The 21,317-nt window shown below is 46.0% G+C and overlaps 1 protein-coding gene and 1 long non-coding RNA gene across 4 annotated transcripts in view; both read right to left on the bottom strand.

Moving 5' to 3' along the window:
- Window positions 1-11,780, bottom strand: part of MED12L (mediator complex subunit 12L) — a 340,860-nt gene extending 329,080 nt beyond the window's left edge. For all 3 annotated transcript variants that reach the window (XM_050779766.1, XM_050779767.1, XM_050779768.1), the window contains exon 1: window positions 11,532-11,780. In XM_050779766.1, coding sequence (XP_050635723.1) covers window positions 11,532-11,630 — 99 coding nt within the window. In that variant the 5' untranslated portion in view covers window positions 11,631-11,780. The remainder of the gene's footprint in view (window positions 1-11,531) is intronic.
- Window positions 11,781-17,347: 5,567 nt separating this feature from the next.
- Window positions 17,348-21,317, bottom strand: part of LOC126948256 (uncharacterized) — a 106,295-nt gene continuing 102,325 nt past the window's right edge. The window contains exon 6 of the long non-coding RNA XR_007723378.1: window positions 17,348-19,198. This is a non-coding gene — a long non-coding RNA (uncharacterized LOC126948256). The remainder of the gene's footprint in view (window positions 19,199-21,317) is intronic.

The following is a 21,317-nucleotide window of genomic DNA, read 5'->3' as shown; positions in this document are numbered from 1 at the left end:
GCTGGAGCAGGCAAGGAAGGGAGTCTCCTCCGAGAGCCTTCAGAGGGAGTGTGGCCCTGCCAACACCCGGATTTCAGATTTCTGGCCTCTAGAACTGTGAGGGAATGAGTGAATGTTGGTTTAAGCCACCCAGTTTGTGGTCATTTGTTATGGCAGCCACAGGAAACCCATCACCCACTTCCAGTTCTGAATGTCAAGGACCACCTAGCTAGGCAATCCTTCTGCCTCAATATGACCCTCAGAGGCACTGTCCCTTGAAAACGCAACCCTCAACCATCTTAAATCTCATTCCCCTATCACCCTTGAACAGTGGCTGGCTTCCTCCACCATAACATCCAAAAGCCTCCACAAAGTAAAGATCCCCATGACTGTATCCCACCTTTCTTTCCCACACCAACCCAGCTTTCCCCCTGACGCCCCGTACCATGCGGCAGGCCCATAGCCCAAGACACACCCACATCATTTTGGCCTGTGACCTTTGCATGTGCTGCTCCTTCTTCCTGGAATGAATCTTCCCTATCCTCAACCCCATCCGCTTACACACCCTCCAAGTTCCAGATTCAAAAATTTCTTTTTCTATCTGTCCCATCAGAAAAATGGGTCACTCCCCCTCCTCTGGTTTCCACAGCACTTTGCACCTTCCTCTTAAAGAATATTTGAAACATGTGCTCCTCATTTACAGGTCCATCACTTCCTCTAGACGACAGTTTCTCAATCCTGGAACTACTGATAGCAGGCGCCAGTTAAGCCCTTGGTGTAGGGGGTTGTTTGGTGCATTGGTGAACATTAGCAGCATCCCTGGATTCTACCCACTAGATGCAAGTACCAAGACACACACCCAGTTGTAGCAACCCAAAATGTCTCCAGACACTGCCAACGTCCTAAGGAGAGAGAAAGAAAATGCACCCTCGCCCCTCACCAGTGGAAATTAACTGCTCTAGGCTGAAGGCCTGGGGCACCAGGACCGTATCTAATGCTCTTAGCATTTATGGATTCTTACACGCATTCTTAAAAGAAAGTTTTGAGTTCTAGGTGTAGGCCAGGCACTGTGTTGGAAGTCAGCGATGCAGTAGGGAATACAAGTCTGTGGTCCTGTCCTCATAGCGCCATAGCTGTCAAAGAGCCTACAAGGTGCTCAATCACATTTGCTGAATGACTGAATTTGTTTGGCATGCATATGTTATAGTAAGATTTTGTGCAAAACATGGAAAATAAAATCCAAGGGCTAAACTTTTTCTCCTCTTCTCAGGGTCACAGCATTGTACAACTAAGAAAGATCCATTTATACAGAATGTCATGTACGTGTTGCTTCCTGGAACTGGGCAACTGGTACCACTTGTGTGCGTCTCTCTCAAGAGAGCTACCCATAAATAAGGGGGTATCTCAACCAAGAAAGTGAAACTAGATAGAAATGACCTCCAGCACACGCACACAGCCCACAAATGCCAATGCCAGAGCTATCCTCAGAGGCTGCAGATAGGTCTGGGAACCTTCTATGAAAAAACACGATGACAAAAGTGCATGAGCTTCTGAAGTATTCTTCCCCCTGCCCAGGAAACACCACACAAGATCTGGCCAGCTCTGAGAGGATCAAGTGGTGAGCTGAAGAGTTCCCAGCTCTCACAGAGGCACTGGGTGCCCTAAATTGCAGAGTGATTCTCATTTCCAGGGCAACGTGAGGGTGTTTACCAGAAGGGGAGGCTGTTTACAGAGAGGCCAAGTAAAGTTGCAAGAACAAATCAGGGCACACAAGTGCTTGGCCCAGATCTGCTTTGACAAGTCACTTTAACCTGCCTGGGACTCAATTTCCTTTTGTATTGAATGAGAAGGTTAGAACAATCCACCTCAAAGTTCCCTTCTATCTATAAACATGCATGGCTTCCCCACAAAATAGCAGACCTACAGAATCTCCCTCTCTAAGCAAAACAGAACAGGGTTCTTCCTCCCTTCCCACCAAAATGCTTTCCGCCAGAAACAGAAATAAATAAAGGAGGCGGCTGTTCAGTTCCCCCTCCATTTCTAATAGGACCAGGTCACAATGCACTGCCTGATGGACAAGATGCCACTGCTCTTTGTCTCTTGACATGTATTCCTCACGAAGCCAAAGAGCAGGAGAGTTCCTGGAATGTGTAATCCCTGAGGGGAAAAAAGGGGGTGAGGGGGGGTGGCCCTCATGCTGCGATTATTCAAGGATACCAAAATATAAACAGAAAGTACCTTGACAACATTACACGGCTACAAGAGATTGACATATGGTCCAACTGTGGCTTAAACCATGAGGATGGCTATGCCTTGTTTACTTAACAAGAAGTCCAAGGAGAAGTGGTCCCAAGGTCAGTTCAGCAGCCTAGCAAATTCATAAAGCCACTCAACTGACTCCTCTTGTTGTCTTTTCTCCATAAGCTTGTTGCCACAAGGCCATAAGATGGTTGCCCCAGCTCCAGCTATGTTCTTTTATTACCTTTCCAAAGATAGAAAACTAAGGAGCCTTCAGGTCATCAGGAGATGGCATTCTCCTTCTATGCCTGTACCTTTATCAGACAGGGAAAAAAAACAGTTTCCAGGAATCCAGATTTTTATTAAATTTCTTGGGCCAGAGTTAAGTTATATGCTTATCTCAACATGCAAGGGAAACTAGGAAAATGAGAATCTGGCTTTCTTTTGAGATCAGCTCTCACTATGTTGCCCAGGCTAATATTGAACTTGTAGGCTCAAGTGATTCTCCCACCTCAGTCCCCAGAGTAGCTGGGATTACAGGCATGCACTACTGAGCCCTGCTAGGATCTGGCTGTAAAAAAAAGAAAAAATAGTTTTTAGTGAGAAGCAGGCAAGGGAAAAGCAGGATAATAATGACGGTGAAGTAGCCAACAAAGTGTCTGCCACCTATAACTATACCCGGTGGTATGCAGGTAAATGTTAACCAGCTTAGAATGAAAGAAAGTCGATCAGGCACAGTGGCTCAGCTGAGGTCAGGAGTTCGAGACCAACCTGGCCAACATGGCGAAACCCCGTCTCGACTAAAAATACATAAGTTAGCTGGGCATGGTGGTGTGTGCTTGTAATCCCAGTTACTCGGGAGGCTGAGGCAGGAGAATAGTTTGAACCCGGAAGGCAGAGGTTGCAGTGAGCCGAGATCGTGCCACTGTACTCCAGCCTGGTTGACAGAGCAAGACTATGTCTCAAATTTAAAAGAAAAAAAAAAAAAATGAAATTAAGTTCTCATTTGTAGCATTTGCCAATTTCCTTGGTGTTAATACTACTACTATTGAATTGTATGGCCAGTTTCAAGCTACCAACATGGTATCAACCATTTCATGAAATTCCTGAAATTTTAACAATCAGTTGGTATAAACCTGCTCCTGCAGGTCACTGAATTTATTATACCTTACATTTGATTAAAAAGTTAAGTTTACAATGTTGCTTCACATTTAAAATGCTCTATATATCAGATATTATTCTCTGCAGCTTATAGATGAGGAAAATGACCCAACTGCGGATATCACACAGTTCAAGTTGCGGAGCTGGAATGATCACCTAACAGTCCTAACTCCAGTCCTATCCAGCTTTTGGTAGATCGCAGGTACATAAATGCCTATATCTACACCCTATGAGATCCCTCTGCCTAGGCATCACCTAAAGGGGTTCTAGGTTGGCTTGGAACTAACAGAAACCCATTTCTCTAAATCAGTCAAAGTTACCTAATAATTATTCTTTAATGTACTTCCTCCAATGACAAAAGTAGTACACACCTATTGTTACAGCTTGGAATACAAATTAGTACAAAGAAGAAAATAAAAATCACCCTTAATCCTATACCCCAGAGATAACTGTTTGTATGTGAGTGGTAATCCTTCTAGATTGTGTATACGTATATTTAAGTCAAAATTAAGCTGTTGTATCACTTAATGACACAGTTCTTTACATATACATACACGTTTTCTAAGAGAAAGAGAACAGTATCATGAACTCCCTTGTCACCATCACCCAGCTTTAGAAATTATCTAAAGGTAATTAAAAGTCCAAGTGTTTCCATACTCCCTTTTTGGGGAGGAATATGTAGGAGGTAAGAGTCTCCCCTCTGCATTTCCCTTGGATTTCTTCCCTCCACCTGGTTTTTCTCAGATTCTGAAGTCAGCTTTTCTCCAGGCTAAGTCAATCACCCCTTCCTTCACTGCCCAACAGACCTGACATTTTAACATCTTTCATCGTGTTCATTCCTGTGGATCCTTCCAACTTCTCAAATTCCTGCCTAGTCTAGAAGCCCTGAGAATGGTGTTCCCAGAACCTCATCAGAGGAGAGCTTCAGAAGAAATACATCACAATTCCTATAGTTTGCAAGTTTTACTTACTCTATGCTTCTACTTCTGCTTTTCTTTTTTCCTTAATTCACTACTACACTAACGAGGAGCTTTGTCTTCACACACGGGTGCATATATGTATAGGCAGACGCACACATGTGCACACACCTGCGGGTGGCACTAACTGGTTCAACTAGAATCTTTCAAGTCTGTGCATCCTCATCCTCTCCTGCCTCGTGCTCACCCAATGCAGTTTACTTTCCAGATCTCATGGTATGGTCCTCCAACCTCCTCAAGGATCCCATTTCAACTCCTCAGGTGCTACTCCAAGGGAAATATTTGACAGGCTAAAGGACAGTGGTTGTACCCCTAATTGACAGTCTTACAGGGGTCCCCAAAGAGCAAAACTGAGAACCCAGGGACACAGTCAAAGAAAATTCCACAACCCTGACAAGTTCAAAGAATGGCTTCATGGAACAAAGCAAGATCTGCTCGCTTATCCCTCAGTTTAGCCAAATGCATGCAGGAGGGAGACATAGCTATTTCAAAACCAAGGCATAAAACTCTCCTCTGCTATAAACTGTGTACAGCAACAGAAAACAAGCCTATGCTGGGAACCATGGTTATTAGAACTTCAAGGAGGAAAGTAACTAAACTCATTGGCACTGTTTAGTACCAAAAGGTACTTATTTGTCCAAAAGATTCTAATACATCAAACCAGGGGCAGCAGGTAGGAATAAGGGGAAGCCCAGTTCACAATGCTCTCTAGAGATAAGGACAGCAAACTAAAGCAAAAGTTTTCAAGCTTGACATGTTTTGGAATCACCTAGAAAGCTTGTTTAAAATGCAAATTTCTGAGCTTCTTTCCCAGAATTCTGACTTAGCATGTCTAGGGTAGAGTTGGGCCACTTTATCTGCATTTTTTAAGAGACAGGGTATCACTCTACAGCCCAAGCTGGAGTGCAATGGCAAGATCACAGCTCACTGCAGCCTCAACCTCCGGGCTCAAGTGATCCTCCCACCTTGGCCTCCCTAGTAGCTGGGACCGCAGGTGTGCACCACCAAACCTGGCTTTCTAAATTTTTTGTAGAGATGGGGGTCTCACTATGTTGCCCAGGCTGGCCTCAAATTTCCAGTTTCAAGCAACCCTCCAGCCTTGGTCTCCCCAAAGTGTATATGTGCATTTTTAACAAGCATCTTTCACATTCGGCTGCAGATGCTGGCAGGCCCTGAAAAATGACAACCAGCTGAGTTCCTCCTCCCTGGCCATAGAGTTTGGGTAGCAAACTGTGAGAAGCTGAAAACAGCAGGACCTCCCAACCAGTGCTTCCTACACTGCTCCTCTCCCAAGAGTCACCTGAGGCATGAGTTAGATACAAACATCAGTCCCTCCCTGAACACTGGGATTCTAGGAGGTCTGTAGTAGTGCCTTGGGGCCAGCCAATTAGTCTCAAGTGAGGAGCTTTCTGAAATCAAATTATCTCCCTTGCCTCCTCTTTTGGTCCCCTAAGTCAACTGGTCAACCTGTCCTTTCTTCCCAGAAAACTTTATCAACATCCTCCCCTTTTGAAGAAACAAACTTTCCACCTCCCCCACTTCACTTCCCCAGCTGCCTCTAAACAGGCATTGATGTGTTTAAGAGTTTTCGATGCTAACAAGAAAACTAACAGGAGTTACCAAAATAAACCAAGCACTGAGACAGTCAAATGTTATAAATACTCACAATTGCTCATTAATAGTTCTTTCTGCATTTATTAATTTCTTCATGAAGTATTTACTGAGCACCTAGTCTACTCCCAGGCACTAGGCCATTCACAGATGTGAACACCACAGACAAGCCTCTACTCTCATGCAGCTTACATTCCAGCTGGAGGGCAGGCCATGGAGAGAACAGTATCCTAATAATTGCACTTCAGACAGTGACAAGCACTACAAAACATACTAACGCAGGGAAATGAACTGGCAAGGATGAGGGAAGATGGGCTGCAAGGAAGGCCTCCTTGTGGGGGTTTCTGAGCTATGAACCAAATGACAGGAAACAAAACTGCTGTAGGGAGCAAGGGACAGGAACCTATACACAAAGAAGCTAGGACTGTTGGAAGAAGAGAGAGGCAGCCTGTGGTCCCACCACACAGCAAGTTGGAAGGGGTGACTCAAAGTCCAGATCCTGAAAGGCAGGGTCTTGTGGCTGTTATGGTAAGTACAACAGGAGGCCCCCAGCATCCTTTAATAAGGGATCAGCTAATAGTGGTTGACCTGTGTTGAGTGCTGGCTCTGTGACAGACACGGTTCCACACATTTTGCATACATTAGCTCATTTTCTCTTCCCAGCAACCTTATGAAGTTGGAAGAAATACAAACCTCATTCCACGGTTGAGGAAGCTGAGTCAAACAGGCAGTAAGTCGGGGAGCCAGAACTCAAAGCCAGGCTGTTTGGCTGCAGGCAATGATTGCAGAGGTGAACAAGGGCCAGACTGGTAGGACCTTGAAGGCCAAGGTAAAGGGTTTGCATTTTATTTCAAGTGTAATGGAAAAAGCCACTGGAGGGGGACTGAGACTTCCTGGTCCATTCCCTTAGATCTGAAGTAAGAGAAGGCACAAATTCTGGGACAAGCACACCAAGTCTGGGCTGAGTTGGCTGTTAAGCCAAACTACTGCAACTTCAGCCATACACGGAAGTCTAATCCAGCCCTGCTTGTATCAAGCAGAATGCTCTAGCCCCTGCAGAACTGGATGCCTTCCCTTTTAGGTCAGGGTTATGGAAGTGGGGCCCTAGACCAGCACCATCAGATCACCTGGGATCTTGTCACCAGTGCAATTTCTGGGGCCTGACCTCAGACCTACTGAATCTTAGAGACCCAGCAATCTGTTTTAACAAGCCCTCAGGGTAATCTGAATGTCCACTGAAGTTGAAGAACCACCATTCTGGGATATCTGCATGCAGACACCACCATTACCACCAGCTCTCCTAAGTCATGCAGTGTATATCTTCGGGCAGCCCCTGCACTGCACACCAGGCCATTCTTCCTGTAGGTCCCTGCTGGTGGGGCTCTACTGCTCCTGATTCCTGGAAATCTCACTACTGCCCCAACCAATTTTTCTAACAAGTTTGATTTTCTGCACATATTTACTCTTCAAATGTTTCGGCGTCTTTTTTTTGTTTTTGGTTTTGGTTTTTGGTTGTTGTTTTCTTTTGTTTTTGAGACGCAGTCTTGCTCTGTCGCCCAGGCTGGAGTGCAGTGGCACAATCTCGGCTCACTGCAACCTCCGCCTCCCGGGTTCAAGCGATTCTCCTGCCTCAGTCCCCCAAGTAGCTGGGATTACAGGTGCCTGGAACCGTGCCCAGCTAATTTTTGTATTTTTTAATAGAGACGGGGTTTCACCATGTTGGTCAGGCTGGTCTTGAACTCCTGACCTCAGGTGATCCACCCGCCTCGGCCTCCCAAAGTGCTGGGATTACAGGCATGAGCCACTGTGCCTAACCCTGTTTTGATCTCTTTTGTCCCAGAGTAAACCTCCTCTTCCTTCCTACTTCTGGACCTTATTTGTACTTTCAGCCTTAACCCAGGCTCCAAAGCAGATAGATGCAAAGGATACTTTCAGCTTTAACCTTGACTTTCCCCAACACCCCTCAGTCGCCAGATTTCCCTTTTTAATTTATTCATCCCACATTTACTCACGTTCCAATAAATATTTGTGCCCTCAGCATTCTAGGAACTAAATGTGCAGGTGCCAGGTACTTCTGCCATGCCAAAATAGACCTCATCCATGCCCTCATGAAACTGACCTATTGGAGGGAGATGGCAAGATGCAAATAAGTATATAATTGTAAATGATACACCAGAAAAGCCTGAGACTTGAATGATGAAGGGGCAGGCCTGACAGTAGTTCATGACAGCAAACAAAGAGCGGCTGAATCTATGACAGATTCTGTTCTAAATGCTTTTTACACATATTATCCAGGTAATCTTCCAACAGCCCTATGGGTTTAGTATTATCACTCTCTATATGGAAGGAAAATGAAGTACAGGGAGAATAAGGGGCACATAAACAGGACAGCCAGGGTCCCAACCCAAGCAGACTGGCTCCAGAGCCTACCTTTCTAAACACAAGCTAAGGTGAGAAGAGCTGGGTGGAATGCTGAGTGTGAGGGGGTGGCTAGACAGACAGGTGGCTAGACAGACAGGTGTCCAGGCAGAAAGGCCAGAACAGAATATGCAGGAGCACTGGGGCAGAGAAGTCACCCTGAAGCCAGAAGGGAGACCAAGCATACTGGTGAAATGGGGGAGCATCTGGTAGATTGGAAATATATTTTGGAACTGAACAGGATGTGCGGATGGATGTATAGATGCTGATGGATGAAGGGGGTATAAGCGAGGAGGAGGTCTCGATGATGACTGCCAGTTTTCTGATTTCCTGTTTTAAAGGCTTGAGGACAGTCTGTTTGCAGGAGGCAAAGTATTGTAACACAATATATAATGAAGTCCTATAGGATATTGATGCACAGCAAGCTCTCAAATAAATATAACCAATCCATCAAGCAGGTTAAAGCTTCCATATTCCACCCCCCCACCCCCATACTTCTCCACATGGGTCTTCATTCAAGGGTTCCACCCTATCTGCTTGGAGCCCTTTTCTGAAATACTATTACCACTGGTATAACAACAACAATAAAAATTACATTTACAGTGACAAGAATAACTTCTACTAGGAGGAGGGCTTTTCTCACATAAATATTGGTTTGGAATTTTTTCTGAAGTGCACAAACTAATTTACAAAGGAGAGGCTATGCAACTTGCCCAAGGCCACATAACTGCAAAAAAAAAAAAAAAAAAAGCTAAATCCAGGTCAGCCCAACTTGGAAGCCCACACTTCCTCCGTTAAATCAGCATTTTCCAGCACACATATCTCTAATGGAACATAACTGTTGTTTTCGATACACAAATGAACTTTTAAAGTGTTAACAGTAATGCTCTCATTTTATTATGTATAATCATATACATATGTGCATGTAATATCAAATTAAAATAGTATGTATACATGATTTGATATAAATTTTATATATACATATATTGCAATAAATCCATGACTCCATATGTATTACTGCCCAGGAAACACAAAGTTTCTTAAAAATTAGTTTAAAGAAAATTTCAGAATAAAATTACAGGTGGTACAGGGGTAGGGTAGAAATCTTGAGGGAGATAGTACATAAATAACTAAAGCTTAGGAAACTCTACTCACCAGCCACCCAAGAACAGCCAAGCACCTGTTCCATATTGTACCCAAATTTGGCTACAGCTACACATAACTCTGTCCGCCTGAGACAAAACATTGGCTGCCTTGGGGGAAAGGTGATAACATCAGAACATAATTTAGCATAAATCATCCTCAAAGTAGTATTAGTTTTGACATAAATACTGGTTTGGTGGTACAACTCCTCTGCTTATTCACCCATACACCTTGGTTGAACCAATCAAGTTTTCCAGGCCTGTTTCACTTAGTCAAAAGGAAGTTATAAAAAGTAGTCCCTAAGGTCGCTTCCAGTTTTAGAACGCCATAAAATGTTGTGAGACCCTGAAATCCAAAATTACTCTTTCCAGAATCACAGATGACCCAATCCTGAAATGAGCGTTGGCCTGAAGAACAAATGCTAAATAAGCCCACACAGCATCCCAAGCCATCATGCCATCAATTATGCTGCCCTCTGGAAAGACACAGTAAGACATTAATTACAAGATGATAAAGTGCAACCAACGAAATGTCCCTGTCCCTATCAAAACTTTAAGAATTTCCTCCTAATAATTTTTAAGCTATTAACTTTACACTTGATCCTCAGCTTCTCTATTATTTCCAGTCCTTAACCATTAACTTCATTCTAAGTTGGAGTAGCAGCGTGGGGTAATGGGTAGGGGAAAAAATCTGGGTAATCTTCTCAAACCTCTACCATCCTGTAAAGCTGGTGCTGGAAACCACCTGTAAAACCTTCCCAGCTTCATCTGCGTGACTCCACTGATGCTCGAGCATATTTAGTGTGCTAAACCTCTAAAAGGAGTTGCTGTTCCTTACTTCTCAGACACGTTTATAAGCAAGACGGTTTAGCCAGAACAAGCACTTAATCTCCTAATGAAACAGATACATTTATCAAAAGGAAAGTCTTAAGGACCCCTCGTTGTCTGGTTTACAAGGCCCTTTCTGTGCTATCAGTGGGCCCACAAACTTTTAATGAAGGGTTTTTAGATTCTCAGAAAGATAAGTTTTGAAATGTGGTCAGTTCGTGTTTAGCTGAACAGAAGATGGGTGGACTGCAGCTGGCAAACTCAGAAAGCACAGCTGGGTAGCAGGTGATCAAAAGAAAAAAAAAAAAAGAAAGAAAAGAAAGGCAAGTCCCTGGGCAAATGGTGTAGCCAAAGGTGATCATTATAACTAGAGACTTGTTACATAATTACTTGTTAACTCCTGACAAACAGATACATAGCTACAAAACGCCTTGGTTACCCTAGCCATTGAAGCTAGTGTACCTGGTGCAAGAGTCAAGGTGTCTCCAATTAATTTCATTCAAAGAAATAAGCAATCCTGGGACCTATTCCCTCCCAAGGTAACTCGCCTGCTTTTACATATACAAAACAGCCTCCAGCAATTAAGCCAATTGCCTCTAGAGACGAAAATCAGTGTTTCTCCTTAATTTTAATTTTTAAAGGGGAGAAGGGTTACAGAGGTGTACTCAGAGAGCTAAATATTCATCACTTCGATAAAAAAGACTTTCATTCCAAACTGAAAATTTGAAAAGCTCCCCCCACCTTCGTCCCTGGCCAGCGAACGCAAAACGCAAGCCCTCAATGTAGGATGCAGTGCATTCCAACATTTTTCAAAAAGTTTACGACGATTTACCGAAGCGGCAAGAAGAAAAATAAAGCAGGCAGAAGCGGGTGAGAGCGAACAGGGTTTCGGCAGGGAAGAAGCCCGAGAAGCTCCCGGCGGCGCCGTGCAAGGCCCGGCAACGAGAAAGCGATCGGCACACTGAAAGCGAGCGCCCCAGTGGAGCGCGGGGACTGACAGCCGCTTGGTCTCCGCCGCCGGGGGGTCGCCCAGCACCGCCAGCCCGGCCCCCGCCTCTAATCCCCCTCCCCGACCTCTTCCCCCGCAGCGCCGGCGATGCCCGCTGGGCCAACTTGGCCCCGGGTCAGTGCTGCAGAGCGCGGCCCCGGTTGCCGGGGAGGCCGCCGGCGCCCTTACCTCCTTCTGCTTGGGGTCCTGTGGGTAGACGTCGGGCGGCCCGAGCCGGGGGCGCTTCAGCGGTCTCTGCTCATAGCTGAGAAGCCCGAAGGCGGCCATGATCTCTCATGTTAACCGGCGAAATGAATGAGAGTTGGAGCTGGAGCAGCCGCCTCTGAGCACCAGGGAGCAGCACTTTGCAGACAGACTCCCTCTCTCCCCCTCCTCGCTCGCTCGCTCGCTGTGGCGCTGCAGGCAGGAATAAAGCAGGTTGGATGCTGCCGCTGCCCGGCAGCAGACACGCACTGATGGGGACAGCCTTCGGCGGGTACTCGGCTGCGCTCGAGCCCCGGGACGCACCGCTCTGGTGGCGGCGGCGGAGGGGCTAGAGGTCGGCCAGGGTCCTCCGCGGCGCCTGCCGCCTCTGCTCCCCCAACACCCTGTCCCCAGGGGGAGGAGCAGCTGATGGGAACGTGTGACTTTTTTCACCAATGGACCCAAACCCACCCCAGCTGGGCGCAGCATGGGGGGTGGGGGTGGGGCACTGGAAAAAAAAAAAAAAACTTTTCTTGGCGCCTAGGCTGGTGGCTCAAGTGCTCGCCCAAGGCGAGGGTGGCCCTCCTCTCCCGGAAAGAAGCTGCGGAGCGGACCGCCCCCGCCTCTCTTCCCGGCAGGGACCCTTCCCCCGCCGCCACGCGCCCCGCAGACCCCGCCACCTGGGCGCGGACCCGGCCGGTGCAGAGGAAGGGAGGTCTGAAGGGGGCGCGAGACGCAGGGATGCGGCCGGTGGGAAGCGGCCGGTGACTCCTAGACGTCCGCCAGGCTCCGGTGGCGCATCCGCAGCTCCGGTCCCCTCGGCGGCTCCGGGCAGGCGCCGAGGCGCGCTGCTGGCGGTCGCGGCGGCTGGAGGGGGCCGTGCTCACGGTGGCGCGGGGCCGACTTAACCCTTTACAGTCCCTCCAGGGGCTGGGGAAGGGGGTGAGGAGCGATGGCTGTGAGCGCCGACGGGGGCAGCCAGCCCGCAGGCGTCTCGGGCTCCTCCAGCCCGCCGCCTCCCCCCAGCCCCAGCTCCTCTTCCCTTCCGCCCCCAACCCCCAACACTTTACCTGTTGGTCCGCGGCTAGCGGGCTGGGGCTGGCGGCGGCGGGGTCACTCCGGCCGCCGCAGCCTCCATCATTCGGGTTGGGATGGGGGAATTGGATTATGATTTTATTTGTGAGGTATCTGCTTCGCCCGGACGAGCTCCGGGAACGCCGCGAAGTTTGCCACTGTCTGGGGGCGGCGAGCGACGCCGGCTCGCCGCCGGCGTTCTCGCCCCCACGGCCCGGGAGCGCGAGCTTCCGAGTTGGCGGACGGCGGCGCGGCGTCCGCACTGAGCATGCCCAGCTCGGCGGCCGGACCGCGGAGGAGTTGGCTGCGAGCGCGGTGAGCGCGCTCCAATCCGCCTCTCCGGGTTTTCGCAGCCGCAGAGCGCGCAGCCCGCGGGCCCCGGCGCCGAGGCTGGCCCTGGGGTGAACCTGGGCGAGGGAGGGAGCGCCCTCTGGAGCCCCGCTCCAGGCCCCCCGCTGCGCCCTCCTCCTCGACCTCCCCAGAGGTCGCGGTCCCCTTGGCCTGGGCCGAAAACCTCACCTGCGCCGGCAGCGTGGAAGGGGCTGGGGGGTGATCCTCCAGGGCAGACCTTGGTCATCCAACCCTCCCTCGCTCCTCGCTCGCTTCGGGTTGCGGGCACTAAGATGCTGGGCCACCTGGCGCGAGCTCTGCGAGACCGGAGCCGCGGAGGCGGGCTCGGCCTGTCCTGAGGGACCCCGCGGGAGGCGTGCCCGGGAGAGTGCGTCCGCACTTGGCCAAGAATGATGGCTGCCATTTAATGGAGCCTTCGCTAAGTGCCAGGATCTTGACAGTCAGAATCTCTGGTCGTTACAACCTTCCACAGTCTTGCTGTACCCTTTTTATGGATGGAGAAACTGAGCCAACTCAGAGAGGACCATTTACTTGCCGAAACCCACGAAAGTAGTCGGAATTTGAATCCACCACTGATTCCAAGTTTCTGACCTATTTTCTCTGACTTAGACTTGGAGGGACTGGGTTCCTAACCTGCCCTTGCCTAATGGAGTCACGTTCTCCACGGCTTGAGGCCTTCTCGGCCTTCCCTCTCTGTAAGGTGACACAGGCAGATTCTAACCAGAAGCCTTTGATACATAGTAGGTGCTCTGGAAATGTTGGTTGAATCTGAACATCAACTTTGATGTTCGTTGACATTTAAGCAAAGGGGGAAGAAGGAGATAAAATAAAGTGAAGGTAATGTGGCAGAGGCTAGTTCCTCACTCCTGACCCTGACCTGTGAGAACCTCCAAACCCAGTTTGAGGCTGAGTCAGGTGTTTAGCTTTTGGCTTCCTTAATCTGAACAATTACTTCTAGAGATCATTTACCCTTCACAGAAGGGCATTTCCTGACCACCTCCCCCATCATGCCCCAGGGTCTTCTCTTCCACTAATATCCTGGGATTAATTTCATGGCTGGACTTGCCCTTGTGATACAGGCATCTATCAAATCTAGCTCCCTTGTTTGAAAGAAAGGACAGTTTTTATTATCTGACTTTATTAGGGAAATTATTAAACATACAAAAAACTGAAGAAATCATATAAGGAGCCCTCAAATACTCATCTCTCAGCTATAAAAATTAAAGTTACTATTTTTGTTTCATCTTTCTCCCCCATTCCCAACTCACTGACATATACTAGTAAGGACAGTTTTACTCATTGTTGCAACTCAGAAACACAGTATGGGACCTGACACATGGTGAGCATTCAAAAATGTTGGCTTATGGAATGGACCATATGTAGGCGATGTGTGGATGGATTGATGATTGCATCATTAGTGGTACTTTGGGATTAATACCCTGTGCTGCTACTCAATCAAACACCCCTAGTCTGGGGGAGAAACGTAATCTCAGTTTTTCCCTTGCCTCCAACTGAAACACTTTGAAGCACTTAAAATCTTATCTACCCATAAGAATTTTATCTTAAAATCAAAATGTGTCAGTAGTGTGCCCCTGGTGTTTGGAAAGAAGGGAAAATAATAGCCCTCTCCCTGTTGTTGTCCCTTCTTAACTCCCTCTCCTGAAACAGTCTGGCATGAATTCCTTGACCCTCTCAACACAAAATAAACAGTGAAAACTTTCATATGCTTAGAAGCTTCCCCTAGGAATCATTATTTTACTGCATGGATTTCCCATGGGCATTTGGCTCCTTACCCTGGGAAATCTTTGTAATCTACCCCCCACCTAGCAATCCAACTTTTTCTCCTTAACCTCTTGCCCCAGTTAGCTTCCTTTACTAATATGGAATTCCCAGGTTCTTCGTCTTCAGATACTCACCTCTACAGTCCTTAGAGTATGGGCTCCTATACAAAGCCCCTTCAAATTCCCCTGGCAAAAGGTGATCTTTTGGCTTTTTAGTACCCTTAGCACTTAATTTTTATTATCTTATCTTAACATTTATTGGCATGCATTTGAATATGTCACACAGAATAGTCTTGTTGCCTCATCCTCACCTTTTCCTCCTGGTCCCCTTCTTCCATTCCAGAATTAGTCTTTAAGCAGACTAAGGTCAGCGCATCATGATGGGCTTAAACTGTAACCCACTGTGTTCTATACAGTGCTTGAATTTCCCACTTGGTGCTGGTTAATATAGCAGATAGGCACACATTCTCATTGAATAATGTGAGTTCTAGTTGATACTGTTCCTAAGGGACATTTTATCTTTACCTAGCTAATGATTCCCTGGGACCAAGAACAATCTGCATGGAACAGAAATTAAAGAAGACCAGAGGCTCCCCAAATTGGTCCCAGCCTAGAACCTCAGCCTAGCAAGAAGGGGTAAGTTCAGGTTCCTGAGGAAGTTTTGTATAGCTATCCAGGGAAATGGGGTTGAAATGTGGCTGGAGAAAGGTGAATGAATTATAAACCATTTTAAGCATACGGTGCTATATCCTCCAAGTATAAAACTAAGTCTTCACTGCTGCTTTTGTGGGTTACCAGGTATTTAAAAGTTGACCCTTTTTCTTGGGTTACATTCAAGGGTTTCTCAAAGATTCCTTAACTGCTTGTGTTCCCTCTGAAAGCCCTGATTTTCAGCATTCTGCAAGGAGTCCCTCACTGTTGGTATCCATTTGTGCTTTTGGGCAAATCCCTTTAATATAGCTCATGGCTGGCTTTCTCTCCCTACATTTGCTCTGCCAGAAATACACAAATGTCCTTTGCCTGTACATACGCTAGTGCAGGCATTTTCTAACCAGCCTTCTGTCCTTGCCCACCATGAATACACTCTGTAAGCCACAATTCTCCACCTTAAAAGTTCAACAGTCTGAATCAGAGACCAGTTCCTCAGGTCCATCCAAACTGCAGAGGACAAATGTCAAATGCTCAGGTCAGTGACCCTCTCAAAGTTCTTTTCACAAGGTTTGAAGTGAGGAATAAAATTTATTTGATGAAAGGCAGAGACACAATCATTTGCAAAGCAGTTTTTTGTTGTTTTTGCTTTTGTTTTGTTTTGTTTTGTTTCACACGGAGTTTTGCTCTGTCACCCAGGCTGGAGTGCAGTGGCGCCATCTCAGCTCACTGCAATCTCCACCTCCTGGATTCAAGCAGTTCTCCTGCCTCAGCCTCCTGAGTAGCTGGGATTACAGGCGCGTGCCTCCACACCTGGCTAATTTTTTTTTGTTTTTAGTAGAGATGGGGTTTCACCATGTTGGTCAGTCTGGTCTCAAACTCCTGGCCTCAAGTGATCCACCCACCTTGGCCTCCCAAAGTGCTGGGATTACAGGCACGAGCCACATAGCCTGGCAGCAGAACAGATTTTTTTAATGAGTGAAGAATGGCTAGGAGCAGAGGCAGGATGTTGACCCATCAGAAACTATGGTCCTGGCCGGGCATGGTAGCTCACATCTGTAATCCCAGCACTTTGAGAGGGCCCAGGTGGTTGGATCACTTGAGGCCAGGAGTTCAAGACCAGCCTGGCCAACGTAGCAAACAAAAAATTCGCTGGGTTTGGTGGTGCATGGCTGTAGTCCCAGCTGCTTGGGAGACTGAGGCAGGAGAATCACTTGAGCCTGGGAAGTGGAGGTTGCAGTGAGCCGAGATTGCCCCACTGCGCTCCAGCCTGGGTAACAGAGACTCTGTCTCAAAAAAAGAAAGAAAGAAGAAAAGAAAAGGCAGGGCAAGGACAAGGGCAGGGCAGGGCAGTGCAGGGAAGGGAAGGGAGTGGTCCTACTATTCCTATTCCTATTTTACAGATTAGTAGGTAGGGCTCCAGAGGTGAAGTTGCTAGTCCCAGGCCATTGAGTTAGCGACTAGCAAAGCTAAAATCAAACCTAGAATCTCTCTGACTCCCAAACTTAGGCTTATTATTGTTGTCAATGTGTTACATGTATTAATTATCATTTACATAACACATAAAAGTGAGCCTTTGAAGACAGGTCTGGTATAAGAGAAGCAAAACTCCTGACAGCTCACTCTGGCATTGCAGCACAATTACACTCAAGTGGAAAGAAACAATTCTCAGTGTAGTGCCTGCAGGTGAATTAATTAAAGTTGCTAGCTTTCCTTATGGGATTGTTGCTTGTCCAGGTGTATATATTATTGTGTTTTGTTAACAGATTGTCTATAGGCAGTTTGCTTACTTTCCGTTTTTCTTACATCCCCATTATATTTCAATGTATTTGTCTCATGCCTACTTCTAAATCAAAAAAGAAAAATTTCCCCTTTATTTTAAACTCCCCAAAAAAGGAAAGATGATAATGACTTGGGAAGGGGGGTCAGAAGAGAGAAAAGAGAAATGGAAAAGTAATTCGGGGGTGTTTACTCAAATTGGATTTTTAATACAGCGTCCATGCTTACAGAGATATAAAAAATACAGACATTAAAACTCTCAAGCAGCACTGGCCAATAGTTTTATATTGCTTGCCAGATAGGTACTTTTAAATTTTCTAGTATTAAAGAAGTAAAAAGAAATAGATGAAAGTAATTTTAATGTACATTTGCTTAACCCAGTATAACCAAATATTACCATTTCAATAGGTGATCAATACCAAAAAAAGTATTAGTGAGATACTTTACTTTCTTTTTTATCTTAAGTATTCTAAATCTTCTGTGAATTTCATACCTATACCATCATTTCAGACCAGCCACATTTTACATTTCGTGTGTGCAGTAGTCACATGTAGCTAGTGGCTAACATGTTGGTCAGCTCAGCTCTGAAGGAATGTTTCAGTCCTAATGAACCTGTAACATGTGGGTTTTTAATAACGACACTGAGGAAAGAGGTGGGTTTCCAAACTAAAAGAACAAAAAGTAATGAGAGAAGTAAAACAAGAGAGGCTATGCATGGTGGCTCATGCCTGTAATCCCAGCACTTTGGGAGGTCAAGGTGGGCAGATTGCCTGAGGTTAGGAGTTCAAGTCCAGCCTGGCCAACATGGTGAAACCCCGTCTCTACTAAAAATACAAAACTTAGTCAGGCATAGTGGTGCACATCTGTAATTCCAGCTACTCAGGAGGCTGAGGCAAGATAATTGCTTGAACCCGGGAGGTGGAGGTTGCAATGGGCTGCGATTGCACCACTGCATTCCAGCCTGGGTGACAGAGCAAGACTCCATTTCAAAAAAAATAAAAATAAAAATAAATAAATAAATAAAACAAGAGAAAGGTAAACAGGAAAAGTAAAGGCAACTTGGGGAAGATAGTAGATACCTAAACAGTGCTTAGTTGCTAAACAGATGGAAACTTCAGGGGGCAAAGGACACAAAAAGGAAAATCTGGGGTTTTAAAATCAGAGGATAAAATAAGAGAGTTTTAAATTACAAAGCTGAACCAATGACAAGGCTAAAGATTTAACCTCATTCACTAGCAAAATGGTGTCTGCTACATTTACAAAAAGAAGGCTGACTGGTTGGTTTCTGGAGAACAAAGGGGGCCACACAAACTTAGGTCACTGTTAATATCATGGTCACATACTCAGCTTCTCAACACCAGAATCTTATTTTGTCAGCTTACCCAGAGTGGTTCAAGCTCTACAAGGCAGACAAATGCTCAACACACTGGTTTCTCAATATGAAGAAATACCCCTTTCCAGAGACTGAAATACATATATCCTCTTATTCAGATCACCTTCTTTCTAAAGTTTGTTGTAAAACAAAGTTAGCAAGCAGAAATTTGGTGACCATGAAATTACAGCAAAGGGAATTGAATAATCTCCAACGAGCAGTCACACAGGCTGTCCCACGGTGGAACTCATCTCCCTTATGACACAAATAGGATAGATGTCACACTGTGGCCCATCGGTCCCATTGGTGGATATACAGACAGGTTATTATTGTTCAATGCCTTTATTATTTACTTCATACCAGAGGTTCTTGGTGGCCCACAAATATTTGTTCGGATTGCTTTGGGCTTGCACAGTCACTTCTGGACTTTCTAGGAAAGTCTGCCTACACTGGGTCCACCTTTTCCAAGGACATCAATCTGTTGCAGCTGAGAAGGGTCTGCCCCTTTGAGTGTGCTATGTTGTCACAGCCCCAACTGACCAGCTTCACTCAGAGGGCTGGCTAACCTGTTGAGATCCTACATCTTGAAAGAGTGAGATCCCTACTATATGGAGAACTCTGCTAAGCAAGCCTGGCTTCAGACTTTCCTGTTGGGAAAGGAGCAAGGGAGAGATTACTTTTCAGTTACACAATAATTGATTAGGTTACTACTTTTTTTTTGTTAACCAGTTAAGGATCCAGTATTTATCATCAATTAGTTTCAGATTGTAACTAACCTGTTAGGATGGGTTACATCTGATGAAAATTATAATCTGATAACTATTCATTATGAGATATTTCAGTTCTCAGAGAAGTATTTTTCTCCAAGTTCTAGGGACATCATCTTATACTTTCTTATCTACCTGCTGCAGTCACACAGAGCAAGAAAACGTGGAAAATATAATAGATGGCAGAATCTGGATAGTAAACAAAATATCTTGACAAATTAAAATGATGAACTAAATGTAACAGGGTCAAATTTTATATAAGAATAAATCTTCCCCCTATCTACTGGATGTATCTAAGACTGTTTGGTACCTACTGTTTGCTAAATCTGAAGTTTAAATTCTAAGCAATAAAAAATAAACGCTGCCAACACTTTGCTCTCAGTAGCATTTGGGGAATAGTAGTGCACAAATCAATTACATGAATCCTTTATATAATAGTATTTTTTATTAGTATTGTTAAAACATTGCCCAACATTCTCACCACTATGCCTCTTCCCAGGGCTGTTAACAAATAGGAGAGAAAGGAAAGCACCTCTTGGCTACAGTTGTGGTATGCGGAACTGCAGAGTGAATATAAAAATTGTCTCGGAGAGGATGTTGCAAATCAAGCTGGAGAAATGTGTCAGATCAGCAAAGGAGCCTGGAGAAGTTAGGGTCTCCTGACCCCTGGAACCTCAGCCACCTGGTCCAGTTTTGCTAACAGGAAGCAGGGGCCAGCTGGGGGTGTGTGGTGATGAGCAAAATAGACATTAAGTTCAAGATGGGGCATCTTGAGTATGAAGAGACAAAGGGAGTCCTTTCTGAGCAGTAGTAAATGGAGGCTATAGAGGCTGTGACAGCTAGACTGAAACAAGATGAGAGTAGAGACTGGTTGAGTAAGGATGAGAGCAGAGAGGAAGAAGAGCTGGGAACCAAGTTGTCGTCAAGACGGATCAAGGCTTGTGTGTAGGAGGCAGGCAACTGGCTTGCCCTGCAGAATGGTGGGCTTTTTGCCCATTGCCAAGGTACATAATGAATGCAAGGACCCCCCAGTAGATGACAGCACCAACAGTGGATGGGGGGAGGTAGGGCAGAATAACTGAATGGCATAAGATCAAAGGAGAATGGTTTTAACAAGACAGTGAAATATAATGTGGGGGAGTGAAGCAGCCACTGTGGCAGACACTGCTTGTTCTCTGCCCGATATCTTTATCTTTATCCCTTTTCTTCCTTAGTAACGAAATCCTGAATTTGTTCTGGGGTACAATATGCCAGCTAAATATACCTACCTTCCTAGATTACCTTACATCTAGGGATGCCATGTGGCACACTTCTAGCCAATGAGACATAAGCTTAACTTCTCTAGGGATTCTGATAATGTTTTTCTTTCCTGATGCAGGCAACACCCTTTAACTCCTTTTCTCTTCTCACCTGGAATTTAGACATGAAGTCTAGACTACAATGTCCATATTGTGACCAAGAGGTTAGAAATATGGGGCTGGGCGTGGTGGCTCACACCTGTAATCCCAGCACTTTGGGAGACGGAGGTGGGCGGGTCACGAGGTCAGGAGATCGACACCATCCTGGCTAACACGGTGAAACCCCGTCTCTACTAAAAATAAAAAATTAGTTCAGCATGGTAGCAGGCACCTGTGGTCTCGGCTACTCGGGAGGCTGAGGCAGGAGAATGGCGTGAACCCGGGAGGCAGAGCGGTGAGTGGAGATAGCGCCACTGCACTCCAGCAAGGGCGACAGAGCAAGACTCCACCTGAAAAAAAAAAAAAAGAAAAGAAAAGAAAAGAAATATGGTATGAGGAAAAGGCAAGACAACCCCAGAGATGTGAGTCCTGATTTCAACTGGCCACTGAACCAATACTAACAACCGTCTATAACCAGGTATCTGGTTATGTGAACAATGAGCCCTACTTAATGAAACCAGTGTTAGTGACTTTTCTATTGTTCTGATCTATTAGTGACTTTTCTATTGTTCTGATCTATTATATTCCTCATAGATATTAAC

Source organism: Macaca thibetana, chromosome 2, assembly GCF_024542745.1.
Source record: "Macaca thibetana thibetana isolate TM-01 chromosome 2, ASM2454274v1, whole genome shotgun sequence".
In the NCBI taxonomy this organism is placed as follows: domain Eukaryota; kingdom Metazoa; phylum Chordata; class Mammalia; order Primates; family Cercopithecidae; genus Macaca; species Macaca thibetana.
The sequence above is the reverse complement of the archived record's forward strand: the minus strand, read 5'-3'. Positions and strand labels throughout refer to the sequence as shown.